Source organism: Xiphophorus hellerii, chromosome 19, assembly GCF_003331165.1.
Source record: "Xiphophorus hellerii strain 12219 chromosome 19, Xiphophorus_hellerii-4.1, whole genome shotgun sequence".
Classification (NCBI taxonomy): Eukaryota; Metazoa; Chordata; class Actinopteri; order Cyprinodontiformes; family Poeciliidae; genus Xiphophorus; species Xiphophorus hellerii.
In genome coordinates this window covers 10,232,766-10,247,447 of record NC_045690.1, presented here as the reverse complement: position 1 = coordinate 10,247,447, position 14,682 = coordinate 10,232,766, and the positions used below count along the sequence as shown (strand labels likewise).

Here is a 14,682-nt window from a genome sequence, read left to right as displayed (position 1 = left end):
GTAAGCACTGAAGTGTGTTTGAGCGTGTCCTTGTGTTAGCGCGCAGGGTGGGTGCCGTTGCCAAGGGGATGCCATGGTTACGAGGTGCCAGCCAACCAGCTGACGGTTTCTCTCTAGCAGTGGCAGTGCCTTTGTCCTTCATTCGCAGTGACAGGGGCGTGCAGCGATGCCTCCCAGTGCCGCTAACTGGACGAGACAGCCCAAGCACTGGGACCGCAGGACCATGTGACGGCTGCTAGGCCCCTGCCCATTGATCTCTTCTGCTTGGTGTGTGTTTAAGGGTGTTTGGGAGAATGTAGAAGGGAAAAAGAGCCAGCAAGAGGCTCCTGGATGGAAGGATGGAGAGGATCGGCTGGAGGCTATGAATTATATATGGACCCAATCTGTTCTCACGGCAGCTTGGGCCCCAAACTCCTGACTCAACTCACAACGTACATTTACAAACATCCAGACTGTGGACCAGAATAAACCCAACACACACTTACGGGCAAAATAAAAGGACAGCTTTTAACATATTAAATCCAGAGAAAAGCTACTTCCCCCCCCTCCCTTTCAAACATCAAACAGCTCAGGATGGATGGATGAAGGAGAAGCCATTTATTTTGCCCATCTAATGAAAGCAGAGCGTGCCGCAGCGCTGCCAAGACTGGGAGCGACAAAGCGCCACAGGCAGCATCTTCCGTTCTTGACATTCAAGCGCTGCTCTTATTTATTTAGTAAATTTACTTACTAAGGAGGTCAGAAATGAATTATTTGGCGAGGATTTGCCTGGGAGCACTTTCCTCTCTTCTCCTCATTCCTCATCCAACATTTTTCTCCCCTCAATTTCCTTTTTATTTATGGCTCTCTTTTTTTTTTTTGCTCTTGCTCAACTAAGTGCTTATTTTTACGACAGCTCGCCTGTTCCTATAGCTCCAGGAACTTTTTTTGCAGAGTGTCGCCAGTAGCGTTGGGAAGTCATTTGCGGAGCCAATTCCACCCTCTGAAGCTGCTGCCAAGGAAAAGCTTATACCTTTTAAGACTTTGTGTTCCCTCTATGTTTTCCAAATAAACATCAATCTCCAGCTGCCTAAAATCCTGTTGTGCACCTCTCTTGCAAACAAGCTTACCCCCTCTTTCTCATTAATGATACTCATAGAACTCAAGGGCAGCTTTTCCAAAAGCTCATCCACTTTTCAAATATTAGATTTGTAGCGGTAGAGAATACTGCCGTGCGTACATTTTTTGTTTTACAAAGTTGATAAAAAAAGAAGGTATTAAATATTGGCCATAACAATTATTTAAACATCAATTCTAATACAAGTTAGAAATTACCTTAAGATGTTGGTTCAATGGAGTGCGTCTCAGTATTTCAGAATATTAATTCAAAAAGTGAAAATTATATGTTATGTAGATCATTACACACAGAGCAATATACTTTAAGTGTCTATCCCAAATCATTTTTATTATGGCTTTCAACTAATTCCTTACAGTAGTGCATAAGAATGTTACATAAGACCAATATAAGACAGATTTATGTCAGAATATTATTATTATTATTATTATTATTATTATATTAGGGTGGTGGAAGGGGTGAAAGGTCGCAAAGGCAGGCAGTATGGAAAGCTTGACCTGCAGACTGAAAAAGGAAGCTTGTAGCTTAAATAGATCTCCCAGATTTGGGTGGCATGTTAGATGTATTCCTGCTAGAGTGGGAACGATCCTGTATGAGAGAGCAGTGCAGCTTGAGTAGAAGAAGTACATGTAACTGTTCATTTTACAAACATATTTAAGTTTTATGTACAGTACAGACCAAAAGTTTGGACACACCTTTTAATTCAATGAGTTTCCTTTATTTTCATGACTATTGACATTGTAGATTCACACTGAAGGCATCAAAACTATGAATAACACATGTGGAAATATGCACTAAACAAAAAAGTGTAAAACAACTGAAAATACCCCTTATATTCTAGTTTCTTCAAAGTAGCAACATTTTGCTGTGATTACTGCTTTGCACACACTCTGCATTTTCTTGATGAGCTTCAAGAGGTAGTCACCTGAAATGGTTTTCACTTCATAGGTGTGCCCTGTCAGGTTAATAAGTGGGATTTCTTGCCTTATAAATAGTCATGACAATAAAGAAAACCCATTGAATTAGAAAGGTGTGTCCAAACTTTTGGTCTGTACTGTACATATGACACAGTTTGTTTATACAACAGAACAATTTTCTACGGGCCCACAAGTCTACAGGCCAACACGCCCTCCTCCTTCAACCGAATCAAACTGATTAACAAACAGAAGCGGGGCAGTTGTTTCTAATTCCAGTCTTGCGGTGGGGGCGAGACTGACACGGCTCAGGAGGGAACAAAAACACTCCACGCGCCACACCTAATGAAGATTTAATCTGGGCCCACGCCTGCAGCCCTGGGATGCCAGAAGTGGTCTTCCTCTGCTCATTTCGAATTCTTTTCACCTTGTGTAATGAAGTCGAAGTGTGTTTACTAATGTTTCGAGGGTGTGCGTGACTCGGGAGAGGACGCAGAGGCAGCATTGTGGAGGATTATACGTGGAAATGAAATGAAAGAAAAGGAGAGGAAAGAAGCAGAAACCTGCTTAGGATGTTTAACTAACTAGCATCTAATTTGGAAGTTTTGTAGCGGGTGGCTTTGGCAGCTTCTGGATAAATCATAAAAGATTAAAAAAAAAGAAAGAAACAGACATGTGCTACGACTAACAAGTTGTTTCTCAGACAGCGAGGAACTAAGTCTGAATGTTTCACAGTGTTGCAGAGATCTGGAAACACAAACGGGGTGCCGGAGCCCTTTTAACTGCAGGTTTTTCGGAGGCCAATTTTCTCCTGATCTCTCTCAGATGTGTAAAGTGGGATCTGAGGAAGAAAAAACATAACAAGGCCGCGTTGGAGACAGCGGAGAACAAAAAGCAAATTGGAGAGAAGAAAGGCCGAGGGAGATGAAACAGTCTGGGTAGGATAATAGAGCTGCACAAAGATGAAGAGGCCGATACAGTTGGGAGAGTTGGTGAAAAAGAGAGAAACAGGTGGGAGGAGAGAGGGGAGAAGCAGACAAGGAGGGATAAAAGATTGTGAATGAGCGACTTTGGGCAAGATGAACACTGAGGATGAGACGGACACTAACATAAAAAGTTTTCTGCAAAAATGTTCACTTCCACACTTCTCTTTGCGTTATCTTTGTTTTAAATTAGTCAGAATAGCGCTTTCTGGAGGAAACATTAATTCCTATGTTTGGATTCTAAACAAAGGAGGTGGCAGAAGTAAAAGCTTATCTTACATTTAAACACAAACTCATTCTGGCAAGCAAATTTAATCCTGTAGCTTGTTTATATAAGTCTTTGGTTGCTCCAGTGCACCTTGCAAAAGTATTCACGATCTTTGAACATTTTCGCATTTTGTCACATTTGATGGACCACGAACAGCAGCTTTGAAATCTTGCACCGGATTTAAGTCTTGTCTTTGACTAGGCCATTCTAACACATAAACATGCTTTGATTTAAACCATTTCAAAGTCTGGTTGTATATTTAGAGTCAGAGTGACAAATCTTTTGTCACCTTTAACAGGGTTTCCCACCAGAATTCTCCTGTATTTAGCTCTATTCATCCTGCCAATGACAAACTTCCCTGTGCTGGTCAGGAGGGACCAGCACCAACACAAGGATGCTGCCTTGTGTTTGCAGTATAATGCTGCCAACTCCTTGTTCAATGTTCATTTTCCCTCTCTTAATATTTTGTAAGGAAATGTTGGACTAACCTGACCAGCGCACCATCCTCTGCAGGTGCCGTGTATCTCATGACACTAGTTTTGTTTTCCATTTCCATATCAGCCTGTTTCTAGTCATTATTTCATAAAGACAAGCTTGGTGGTATTTTGTGAAGAACTGTTGACAAATTCGAAAGTGCAGCTCCTCCAGAGTTACCATGACTGGTTCTTGTTACTCTCCTTAATTGGCTTGTCAATTTAGGTAGAACACTATGTTCACTAATGTTCTCTAACAAACCTTTTAGACCATCACAGAACAGCTGGATTTAGATAAATTATTTTACACACAGGTGGTTTATACTAATTCAGTTAATTTGTGAAACGATTATTTGCACCAAATTTCATTTAGGTGTGTCAGGGAAATGTGGTGCCGATGGCACACTTTTCTGAAATTTATTTGTGAAATTTTAAAAACATAATTCGCCTTGCAATTTCCAATTATGCACTACTTTTTGTAGCTATATTTGATAAAATCCCAGTAAAATAAAATTTTGTGGTAGTTATAGTGACAAAATGTGGAAAAGATTTTTAAAGAAAATTATTTTTTTTATTTTTCCACTGTCCACTGAAGAGATGATTAGATAAAACACAGTGACAACTAGGAAAGTTGTCATCCTGCAGATGGAAAACATATCAAAGACAGATTTCAAAACAGAAAGAACTAAACCTTTTGCTTCCAGTGTGATCTGCACAGAACCAACTCCTTCAGAGATAAAAGACCCAACACAGCAATCCTTTCACTGTTAATAGTAAATCAAAATAGATCATATTTCAGCTGATAGGCGATGAATGAAAGAGAATGAGTCTTCTCGTGCAGCAGCTCTACAGTGAGCGACACCTCTCTGGTTTCTTGGTGTAGAGACTGACAGCCGGCCTCATTGGGCTCAGCAGTGGGGATCATGTCATGTCACTTCTTATTGACAGCCCAGCCATCGCCTAATGGCTTGTTCAACAATTGCATTGGTGCCTGGGTACATAAGTGTATGTGTGTCGGTGTGAGAGGCAATGGACCCCCTGATGCACATAATTAATCATACATTCTGTCAGACACCCCCAGCCCTCCCCAGTATGTACTACTGTTTCGGTAAGTGAACAGAAATCTGAGACAGTGTTAACAGTGAGTGTTCTACACAAGCTCTTCAAAGTTGGTTGTCTGCTATGATACTGAAAACTGCAGTGACAATGGAAATTACAGTAGCTTTTGCAATTAATATCTTATTTTTCCATAAGGAAGGACATTTTATGACTGTTGAAAAACTGCATTTTATCATCAGGCACATCATTTCACCTTCTAGAGAAGATTAAAGGAATATTCATGATTTATGAGGTAAATATAAAAGAGGAAAATCTAGGGATCTAGACAGATGTGAAGACAATAAATTGGTTAAGAAAACGGTAGGATCAAAGGTTTTTGAATTAGGCTGTATGCATAATGCAGACCTAAAGGGATAGTTCAGAATTTCTGAATTGAGGTTTGTTTAAAATGTTTTAAGCTGTAGATAAGACTCTTGGTGTCATCATTTAGTTGATCTGAATTTAATCACTAGTTTGACAGGGGCCAGGACTAATGCAGACATCTGCCATTTTATAGCAACTCCAATCTTGAAAATATAACAGTAATTTATGTTAAAGCTTCTAATAAACTTTTAACAACTCGTCATGTTTATGTTGGTGACTATTTATGAATAATCTGATAAATATTTAAATGGGATTGAGGTGGTGTGCCACTAATGTTTTGTGTGAAACAGACTTAGAGAACAGAACATGTAAAATGTTTCAGGCAATCATGGTGGTTTCAGAATATAAAACGTTTTATTTTGTTTTGTAGGGACACTTTGGTCTTGGCCACTGTCAGAATAGCCCACTTCAGCCTCTGGGATCTGTTTATCTGGAGATCATGCAAACTTCAAGAGTATCATCAGCCATCTGAACTGTGTGTTCAAGATGTTTTTACAGGGGGTTCACGAGGACAGAAAATCTTACTATTGCTGTTTCTTTTTTTTTTTCTCCAAATGTAGTAATCATCTGAACACTTTTAAGATGAAAGGTCTTTGCTCTACACACAGACCCACAGTGTCCACCCGGAGTTTAGATGATTATTAGCTAGCAAGCAGATGATTGGGCCAACTATGGTACTGCTTATAAGGCTCAGATGAGTTCATTTTTGTCAGTGCAGACAGAGCTTCTACATGGTGTAGTACGAGATTAATTAGCATTATCATTGGGTCACTCCAGCAACGTTCCATAGCAGTTACATTAATTCAGATTTTTTTATCTGAGTTTAAAAGACAAAGGCAGTCTGCTGTAGTTGCATATCAAATTATATACACTAGAGTTTTAAAGGAGCATGTCTATATACACCAAAGAAATGCAGGGCAAATACACAATAGTGTGATTAGGGAATTACTTTTGAAGAAAGCCTGAAGGCCATATAAAACAGAGGAAAGTTTCACTGAAATCTGACTCATGCTTCAACAAAAGATCAGGAAAAGTGCTCTCTTGATGAATTATTAGGAAAAACCCAAACTGATAAGAGGAATGAGGAAGTCTTCACAAGTGACAGTCATGTTTTCACAAGTTTTCTTCAGCAGGGTTCAGGGAAAGTTTACTGCCCACGCAGTCCCTCAAGAAATCACTGTCTTTAGCTTCACAAGCATTCATAAAGTCAAGGCGCTGCCGCTGATGGAAGAATTAAAGCCCTTTACTCAAACTCTGTTAGATCATAAAAGAGTTTCATTTGTGTGTCTGGAGGAGCCTGGTGTCATTTTCGTGTGCTCTCACAGTTAAAACCAAAGTGTCTCTTTTATTCTCTCATGTGTTGATAGTACTGTATCCACGCCACAGTGCCTTCTGAAAAAGCCAATATCTGTTTTCCCCCCCTTTTTACAGTGAATGGCTCTGAAATCAAAATGTCAGGGGCTTTATGAGATGTGTAAAGATAAGTGTAGTTCTAGAAATGGCACCCAAAAGAGTGAAAGCCCTGAAAACAAACACTGTCTCATAAAAGTGATGCAAAGACAGAGATGATTATTAGCCTTAATAATAGCAAAAAATTGCTGACTATTTCTGCTGGATTCTGGATTACTTTAGAAAGCTGTGAGGAACTGCACAAATGTCTAAATTAGTTTTTTGTTATAAGGCAGTCCTTCTTGGAATAATCTAAAGAGGTCTATGTTTATTTTTTATTGTCAGGCATTCTGAAGATGTTCTAAATGTCATCATAACATCAGGGTAAAGGACTGGATCAAAAGCAGCACAAAAGTTTGTATTGCAAGCGAACCTGCCTCTTTAGATGCAAAGTATTAGGAATTTAGAGATGCACAACAATATCTTCTAATTTTGTTTTAAAAATACTTTTTTGAGATGAGTGAATATACCATACTTAGGCCAATCTTTGGTTTGGATGCTGTTATAGAACAAAGATGTGATGTCAGAGGAATTAAAGATATGTAAGATACTATTTTAAAGTCAAACTGCATTTTTGTACAACACATTCATGTCCGCAGCCTGTTCAGGCAGTAAGAGGCCAAGACAATAGACTTTCAGCAAATATCAGGACAAGTTTGCACCCACAAACAGCAGTTTGGTACAAAAAAAAAACCATTCACAGGAAAAAACAGACTCAATTTTAAAGGTAATCTCCTGTGACCTTGCAGTACTTTTACCTGTTGTGCACTGAGTTGGCTACAGCTCCGTCCTGAGGCTTGCGATTAGATGGAGGACCCATCCCTGGTCCAGCTGGTTGCGGCATGCTGGGAGAAGTTGGACCCATTATTGGGTAGGTCCTGTTCTGGCTCCCTGGGGCGTGGCTCCGTCCTCCGGGCCCTTGTCCGTGCATGGGGCTAGTGGCATTCATCCCCAGACTGTTGGACAGGCCGGGGCCGCTGTAGTTGCTTCCGGCTGACCCAATGTAGTTAGAGGGCCGAGGGTAGTTACCTGGATTAAGAAAATAAGAAGACAGTCATTAAGGGAAAAAAATGGAACATAGTTAAGAATAGATAAATTATGTCATCAGTTTAATATTGTTGAGCTTGGGCAGATTTAATGATGTCCCAGGAACATAGCAGTCAGATAGGCTTCATAAATTTGAGAGAAACTGACTGTGCTTGTCAGCTCATGCTTTAATATGCACTACTGCGGCACAAAGAACAATTTCATCCCACTAAACAATAACACCATGACAGTAAACCTATCTCAATAAATACCGTGACAGGTAAAGAATGAGAAAAATGTTTAGAGCTGAACCAAGTTCTTATTCATAACTTCTTTAAAATGCAGTGTGTGCAAAAAAAAAAAAAAATAAAGAAAAAAAAACAAAAACATTAGGGTGTGTTTCTGGTGACATTTTTTTACAGTGCTTCAGGTTGCTGGATAGCCTTGGGAACAATTTCCAAGCTTACGGCTGACTTTGTGAAACACTTGAGAGGAGCTCTAATCTGCAGTAAATGCTTTCTGGCTGCCCTGGAGTGCCACGCGCCCATGATGCCAGAAGCTTTCCTAAGGCACACTTAAACCCCTCTATTTTGGCTTTAAAACCTTCACTCAAATCCAACCGCAACATGAAAGAAAGGACCATGTTGGCAAGTACAGTGTGGCTATACAGCACCTTGTAAAAGTATTCACACCCTTTCAACATTTTTATATACATTAATGCTACAATCACAAACTTCATGTTATGTGATGGGATTCTATGTAAAAGACCAGTTCAAATATGGGTGTTTGTGTATGCTTTCCCTCCAATCAGACTGAGTCTGAACTTTTTTTCCAAAAAAGAATGGGATCAAGTCTGTAGATGTGCAAGGATGCTGAAGACCTATTCTGAAAACTTTCTGTCATGAAATGCGGTGTGTTGAGGTGGTGAGGCAGACGCTGTAGACCCAGGTAAGATGAATAAATGATTTTAATAAAGAAAACACAGTCCAAGCAACGGGCAGCACGGCCGAGCGGAAGCCAGGGCTCGACGCCGGTAGCAACCGTTAAAACGACTGGACAACACGAAGGACTGAACGCACATTAGACGAGGACCCGACAGAGACGCTGAGACACAGGTGACATTAAATACACGGGAAGGTAATCACAGAAACGAGACACACCTGGGAAACAATCAAGGGGAAGACAGGACAACACGAAGACTCGGGGACACAGAAAACTCTAAATAAATACACAGAAAACACAGAACATGACACTTACAGCAGTAGTTGCAGGTAGAGATTTTTCTACGCACTATTCAGTCATGTGAATAAATATTAATGAATGACATACTTATTAATTTTGATTTGTAAAATATTTTAAAAACCATTTATCCTCATCCTTCTACCTGAGAGTTATGTACCAGTTTGTTTTGCCTTATGTCATAAAATACCAATTAGATGCAATAAAATCTGTGATAAAAGCAGTTTGGGTATTGTTGCTAGGTGCTGTACATCCAGGAACACTAAAAGACACCTGCTATAACAAGCGAGTGCTCCTATAAAGAGCAGAGTATTCCCTCTTCAGGCAGATCGCTCTTTCCACAGTGATACTCCCTTCCCAGGACAAATCCCCTGCAAAATAGAATTAGAACATGTGGCATTTCCCATTGTAAAAGGGACTATTTATTTTTGATTTGATTAAGGGTGCTTTAGATGGGCCTCACTGCATAATCCCCTGAGAATTTGTCTGGAAAAGGGGATCAAGTTCCTTTAAAACCTTGAAGGCTTTTCTGCACGCTCAAACGAAAAGAAGTTAAATGACAATATTCCACACAGGAGGGGGAGAAAAAACAACTCTGAAAATGGAAACGGCTTCCCACTGTCCCCGAGTCGCTTCAGTAAAAAAGCACTATCCGCATGACATAAGCCAGCGAGGCCTCCGAAGAGACTGGAGCAACAGAAGGTTGGAAAGCAAGCAGAGGAACACAGACGAAAAGGGAGGTAGGGGGAAAAAAAAAATTCCGACCCTCGAGATAGGATTTACGGTCAATGGAAATAAAAGTCTTTCCCATAAAATTCAGCGATTCCACTTGAATTTGTCCAGACGTTGTAATGAAATCTACAGTGGGAGATGAAGGAAGCTTTAGTGAGCCGGCGAGCTGAATACGGCTGACACCTGTCAAGGGCTTTGGGGCTGTGATAGGGAAGCATAGAGGAAGAAAGAATGCCTTAGGAACACTAGAGCGGCCGGGGAATGTGGGAGTTGGCGGTTGTATGTATGGTACATGATTCATGTCTAAATGAGCATATCCACTGTGAATGTATATATATATACATATATATATATATATATACACAGTATATATATGTTACTTTAAAGACCTCTCAATGGCACATTTTCAACTTGAAAAATCTCGTGAAAATTCTGGGAAAGCTACTACACTCAGCTCAGCTGGATGGATCTTTTTCAGATGAATAAGGTCCCAGTCAGTGACCTCGCTCAGCTCTTTTTGGACAGCTGTTAAGACCCATGGCTGCTGGCCACATTCTCCATTGCCTGGGCGGACTTGGTGGTTTTTGGCATCTGTGACTGACTGAGGCTCCAGGAAACCTCCCGGGGAGTTGTTTATATCATACAGTCTCATTTTCTTTTTTATGTATGGGCTAAATAATCAAACAATTGGGAGTAAGTGTGTGGAAGTTTCCATGACTGAGTTTTCAGTTTTTCTTGTCCATCGTGAGACTAAAGGATCAGAATGTCTGAAATTAGCTTGCAAAATGCAGAACTCATCAAGTTTCATGCAATACCTGTGATTGCCTGAGGTGAAAGAATGACAGCATAACTTGGGGATAACATTAAAATAAAGCTCTCCAATCTATCTTGCTTTGTCCTGACAAAGTGGACTGCCAGACTACTTCTTCAAGGACAGATAGTGAACTAACCCATGACTGAAAGCTCAGCCGTTAAACTCCAAGGTGTAATCTTTAAAGGTTTTCAAATACTTTCAATTAGATGTGCTATTAGAGTAAATTAGAAGAGAAAGTTGCATTATTTTATGAGGTAAAGTTTTAATTATTCTAGAGAAACACTAAAATGAATTTTGAACAGTGTTTTTAAAAACTGTTCATATGGATTCATAAACGTCATTGGGTTTTATTGGAGTTTCGTGATAAACCAATATAAAATAGATATGCGCCTGTAGGAAGATGAACCTCAACTTTAAGTTTCTTGTGATTTGGAAAAAACTTAAAGAATGTAATACATCTATTTCATTCTACTTTATAACTATACTTTATAACTCACTACCTCATATTGATTCCTAGAAAATATACTTAAGTTTGTGTTTGTAACCTAACCTGGAATGCTTACCATCCATTTTATGTACTTTTACATTCTATTCCTGTTGCTCTGGAAACCAATTAAGCAGAACCAAAGGAAAAAAATTACAAGGAGGACATTTTGTCTCATTTGCACCTTCTTGTGTCCTTATTTTTTAGCCTGTGTTTTCAGCACGCTTCTTCACACTCCAAGCCTTTGAGGGGGAGTGCTGGTGATATTCATAGCTTGATGAAGGGGTGGAGGAGGAAAACTCACGGTGCTTCGTTCACAATTACATGGAAATTCTCGACTTGGTCACGGGTTTGGTGGACGCTCCATCCTTCGCCGCGTTTTAATCCCTGCAGTCCTGCAGGAGAGCTACAGTGTGACCAAGGAGATTACAGTCTGCTGCTTCTCTCAGCAGACTGGACCGGCCAGAGCTAACAGCCGAGGCAGTCTTACGGTGGAGAAAGGTACAATGTGCCCTCAGGGCCAGTGAACGTCCATCAGTGAGGAGTGGAACGCAGAATACATGACTGCATGTCTGAGCTGCCGAATACAGTATGCAGAGTAAACATTAAGTAAGTGAATATTATCCTTTTTTCCTCTCCTACATTTCATAGCTGGAGTTGGAGGTGGATCATTGCAGTGGGAACCCTTGAAACAGTTGGACTCACCATTTGTTGCAACATGCTTGGTTGGAAAGATGTTTTTTTTCTAGCATCTCTTATTGCCTGAGGCCCACACATCCTCCTACAGCCACCTCAGCACCTTCCCCAGTGGGGTTTCTGAGCCACAGCAGGGCTGGGGTTCACCTTGGGGCTACTGAGCTCCTCAAACTGTCAATTTCCTTCCAAGACTTACCGACTCCTCTAGGCACTGGCTTGAGTCATGAGTTTTCTTTTTCTCTTTTTTGGAGGTTTGGGGGGCAATTTAAATTGAGGCTAAGGCTTAAAAGTCCTGTCTGCAGCATGGTCATTACCAGTGGAGTGCCTTAACCCCCTTGAGGTGGGAAAGGCAGTAGAGGGAGAAAAAGCAGAGCTCAGACAGACACCAAATCTCTTTTCTGTAATGGTATAATGTCCTCCTCCACCATCTGATTATGAGTCTGCTGTTCCCAACATGCCGGCTCTCAACCGTGTCCAAGTGCATGTCTTTACAAACAGCTGTTGGAGTCATTTGAGTCCTAAAGAGAGCTTGATGTCAACACAAAAAGATCAGCTTGACTTTGGATGAAGAAGGCTTTCAAATGAGATACGTAAACATTTAGCAGCTTCAGTATTGTTTGTAACTGCTGAGCTGACTTCTGGAGCTCATTCAGACAGAAAGAGGAAAGGAAGAAAAATTAGTCAAGCCCGATTTCCATTTATCAGTTATGGACTTATGTAATGATAAATTCAGAAACAATAATATTTAGGTACTGCTTATAGATTTGCTCATTTCTAAAATAGAAATAGCCATTTAAAACAGGACGGCACTACCATATATGTAAGACAATGTTAATTTTATAAAGGGACATGGGTATGGCCAATGGAAGGTTGACCACTTGATACAGTGATACAGTAAGCATTGTTGCTTCAAAAAAGTGGAATAAAACACTTTTAGTGGAAACTGACTTTCCTCTTCACCTATTAAAAATGTCTATCTGCAAAAACATTTTTGGCCAAGGATTCTAAAAAGGTCTTCATTTAAAAAAATTATCTAAAACTGAGGGTCATTCTTTCAAGCCACAGCTGCTACAAATAGCTTCTGCAGTAAGTAAATGCGGCAGCTTTTCTCTTTAAATCAAAATAAAGTTCGTCAGGCAGAAATTTGTTTTAAATAATGATGGCCACTAATTTTCTTCAGTGTCAACAAAATGAGGGAGCAAGTATTTTAAGTTCTATAATATTCACCACATGTGTAGCATTATCATGAAGTTGCATTTTAGGGTCAAACCACAAGTCGGTATGAGAAAACAAACTAATGGATTTATAGAGTGCTGTGACAAGCATTTTGCACAACACAACCTTTGTAAGTAACATGACTGTAATTCTGTCTAAATCCTCATGAGTAAAACACAAACTAGTTATATAGAGAAAAGTGAGACTCACATAATCACAACATGCCATTGTAGTGGCATGGTGGAAAAAATAAAGGTGAGACCTGTTGGCATTAAAGGAAATATGCTGGCCAGAACAAATGAATACTATAATCATTCATTTGCCTCTGTGGTAAAATAGAGGCTAACAGGATTCATCAAAGATTGTTTAACTACCTCCCTAGTTAGTCAAGTCTCCAAGCTACTGGTGTTTCTCCTGGGTTCCTTCTCTGGGTTTCACAAGTCATCAAATAAATCTTTGCTTTAAGAGATAAAATTCTTGATGGGAAATATTACTTCCTGTATCTTGTTCCTAACCTCAGCATTCTTCAACAACTAAAGATTGCATGTTGCGTACATATTACCTATTGTCTGATTCCGAACATAGACATGAATACTATTGTGAGCTACAAGCATGAGCATAGCTGAAAAGAAAAAGTTGTAAAGAAGATGACAGATGCACTTTAAACAACCTCCACTCTAGTTGTTATTCATTAATAAAAAAGCAGATTCTTCCTCTTTGAAGTTATTTTCTCTTCTATTCTTCCAAAGAGTCTTGTGCTGTATTTCTTTACTGAAAATGTTATATCACACAAAAATACAAGCTCAACCTCCATCCACATAGATGAGCCAGAAAAAAAATCAGTAGAGCAGAGTTCAGGGACTTGGAGCGAAATTCTGTTCTTGCTAATTTGTTAGTGAACCGGAGAGAGGGAAGGGAAGCAGATGGAGCTGTCATTAAGAACAATGACCAGCAGCTGTCTGCCCTGTTCGACACACACGCACCCTGACCTGGCCCTGGCCGAGCCCCGGAATCCCTTTGAATCCTTAGAAATATAACTAGAACTGAGTTTATAACAAGACAAAGGCAAAAACAGCAAAATCTATCAGCCAGAACACATTCCTGAGTCACTGCAGTGGAAGATTTGGTTAGTTAAATCCATATTTCTACTTTATGTTTTGAAAATATATATATATTCTTGTAAGGCAGCAGCTGTTTTGTTCCCAAACTTGGGGTAATGGGATTTCTGTCTATTTGCCAGCAGAAAAATTTCCTCACAGCATTCCTTTTAGGACCATTTAATTACCTTTATGGATGCCAACAAAAGACCCACATACATAAGATCTTGGAGGAAGATGAGGGATAAGGATGAAGTAATGTGAAAATGATAAGCTGTTATTATCCGGTGTCCTTCAGTAAGGCAAACTATGCCGGTTCTAATTGAAAGATCACCATCATTTAATATCGGGCAGGAATTACTTTTTCTGTTGTTATTTATGTACTGGTATAAAGGTATGCTGTCTAAAAACATTGAATGTAGCACCAAAAAGTAGTGGGTACAGTTTTACTATATGTAAATTAGATTATTCTAATATACAGATCTGTTGTAAATACACATAAGTGAGACGAGGAGACATTGAGCAGTTTCTGATGGTAACATCATTTCTGTCATAAAATGGAGATTTCATGCTCATCTGCCTCTAGAGCTCCTTCCAGGCTAGTCAGCCTCGCTGTCGCTCTCTGCTTCCTTAATTTCTCTATTTCTCTTTGCTTACTGGGCTGTCAGCCCAGCCAAAGTCACATTAAGAGATAAG

The 14,682-nt window shown here is 39.9% G+C and overlaps 1 protein-coding gene across 2 annotated transcripts in view; it reads right to left on the bottom strand.

Annotated features, from left to right (window-relative positions):
- Positions 1–14,682, bottom strand: part of LOC116708992 (AT-rich interactive domain-containing protein 1B-like) — a 194,655-nt gene that overhangs the window by 25,428 nt on the left and 154,545 nt on the right. For both annotated transcript variants that reach the window (XM_032547194.1, XM_032547195.1), the window contains exon 8: positions 7,442–7,712. In XM_032547194.1, coding sequence (XP_032403085.1) covers positions 7,442–7,712 — 271 coding nt within the window. The remainder of the gene's footprint in view (positions 1–7,441; positions 7,713–14,682) is intronic.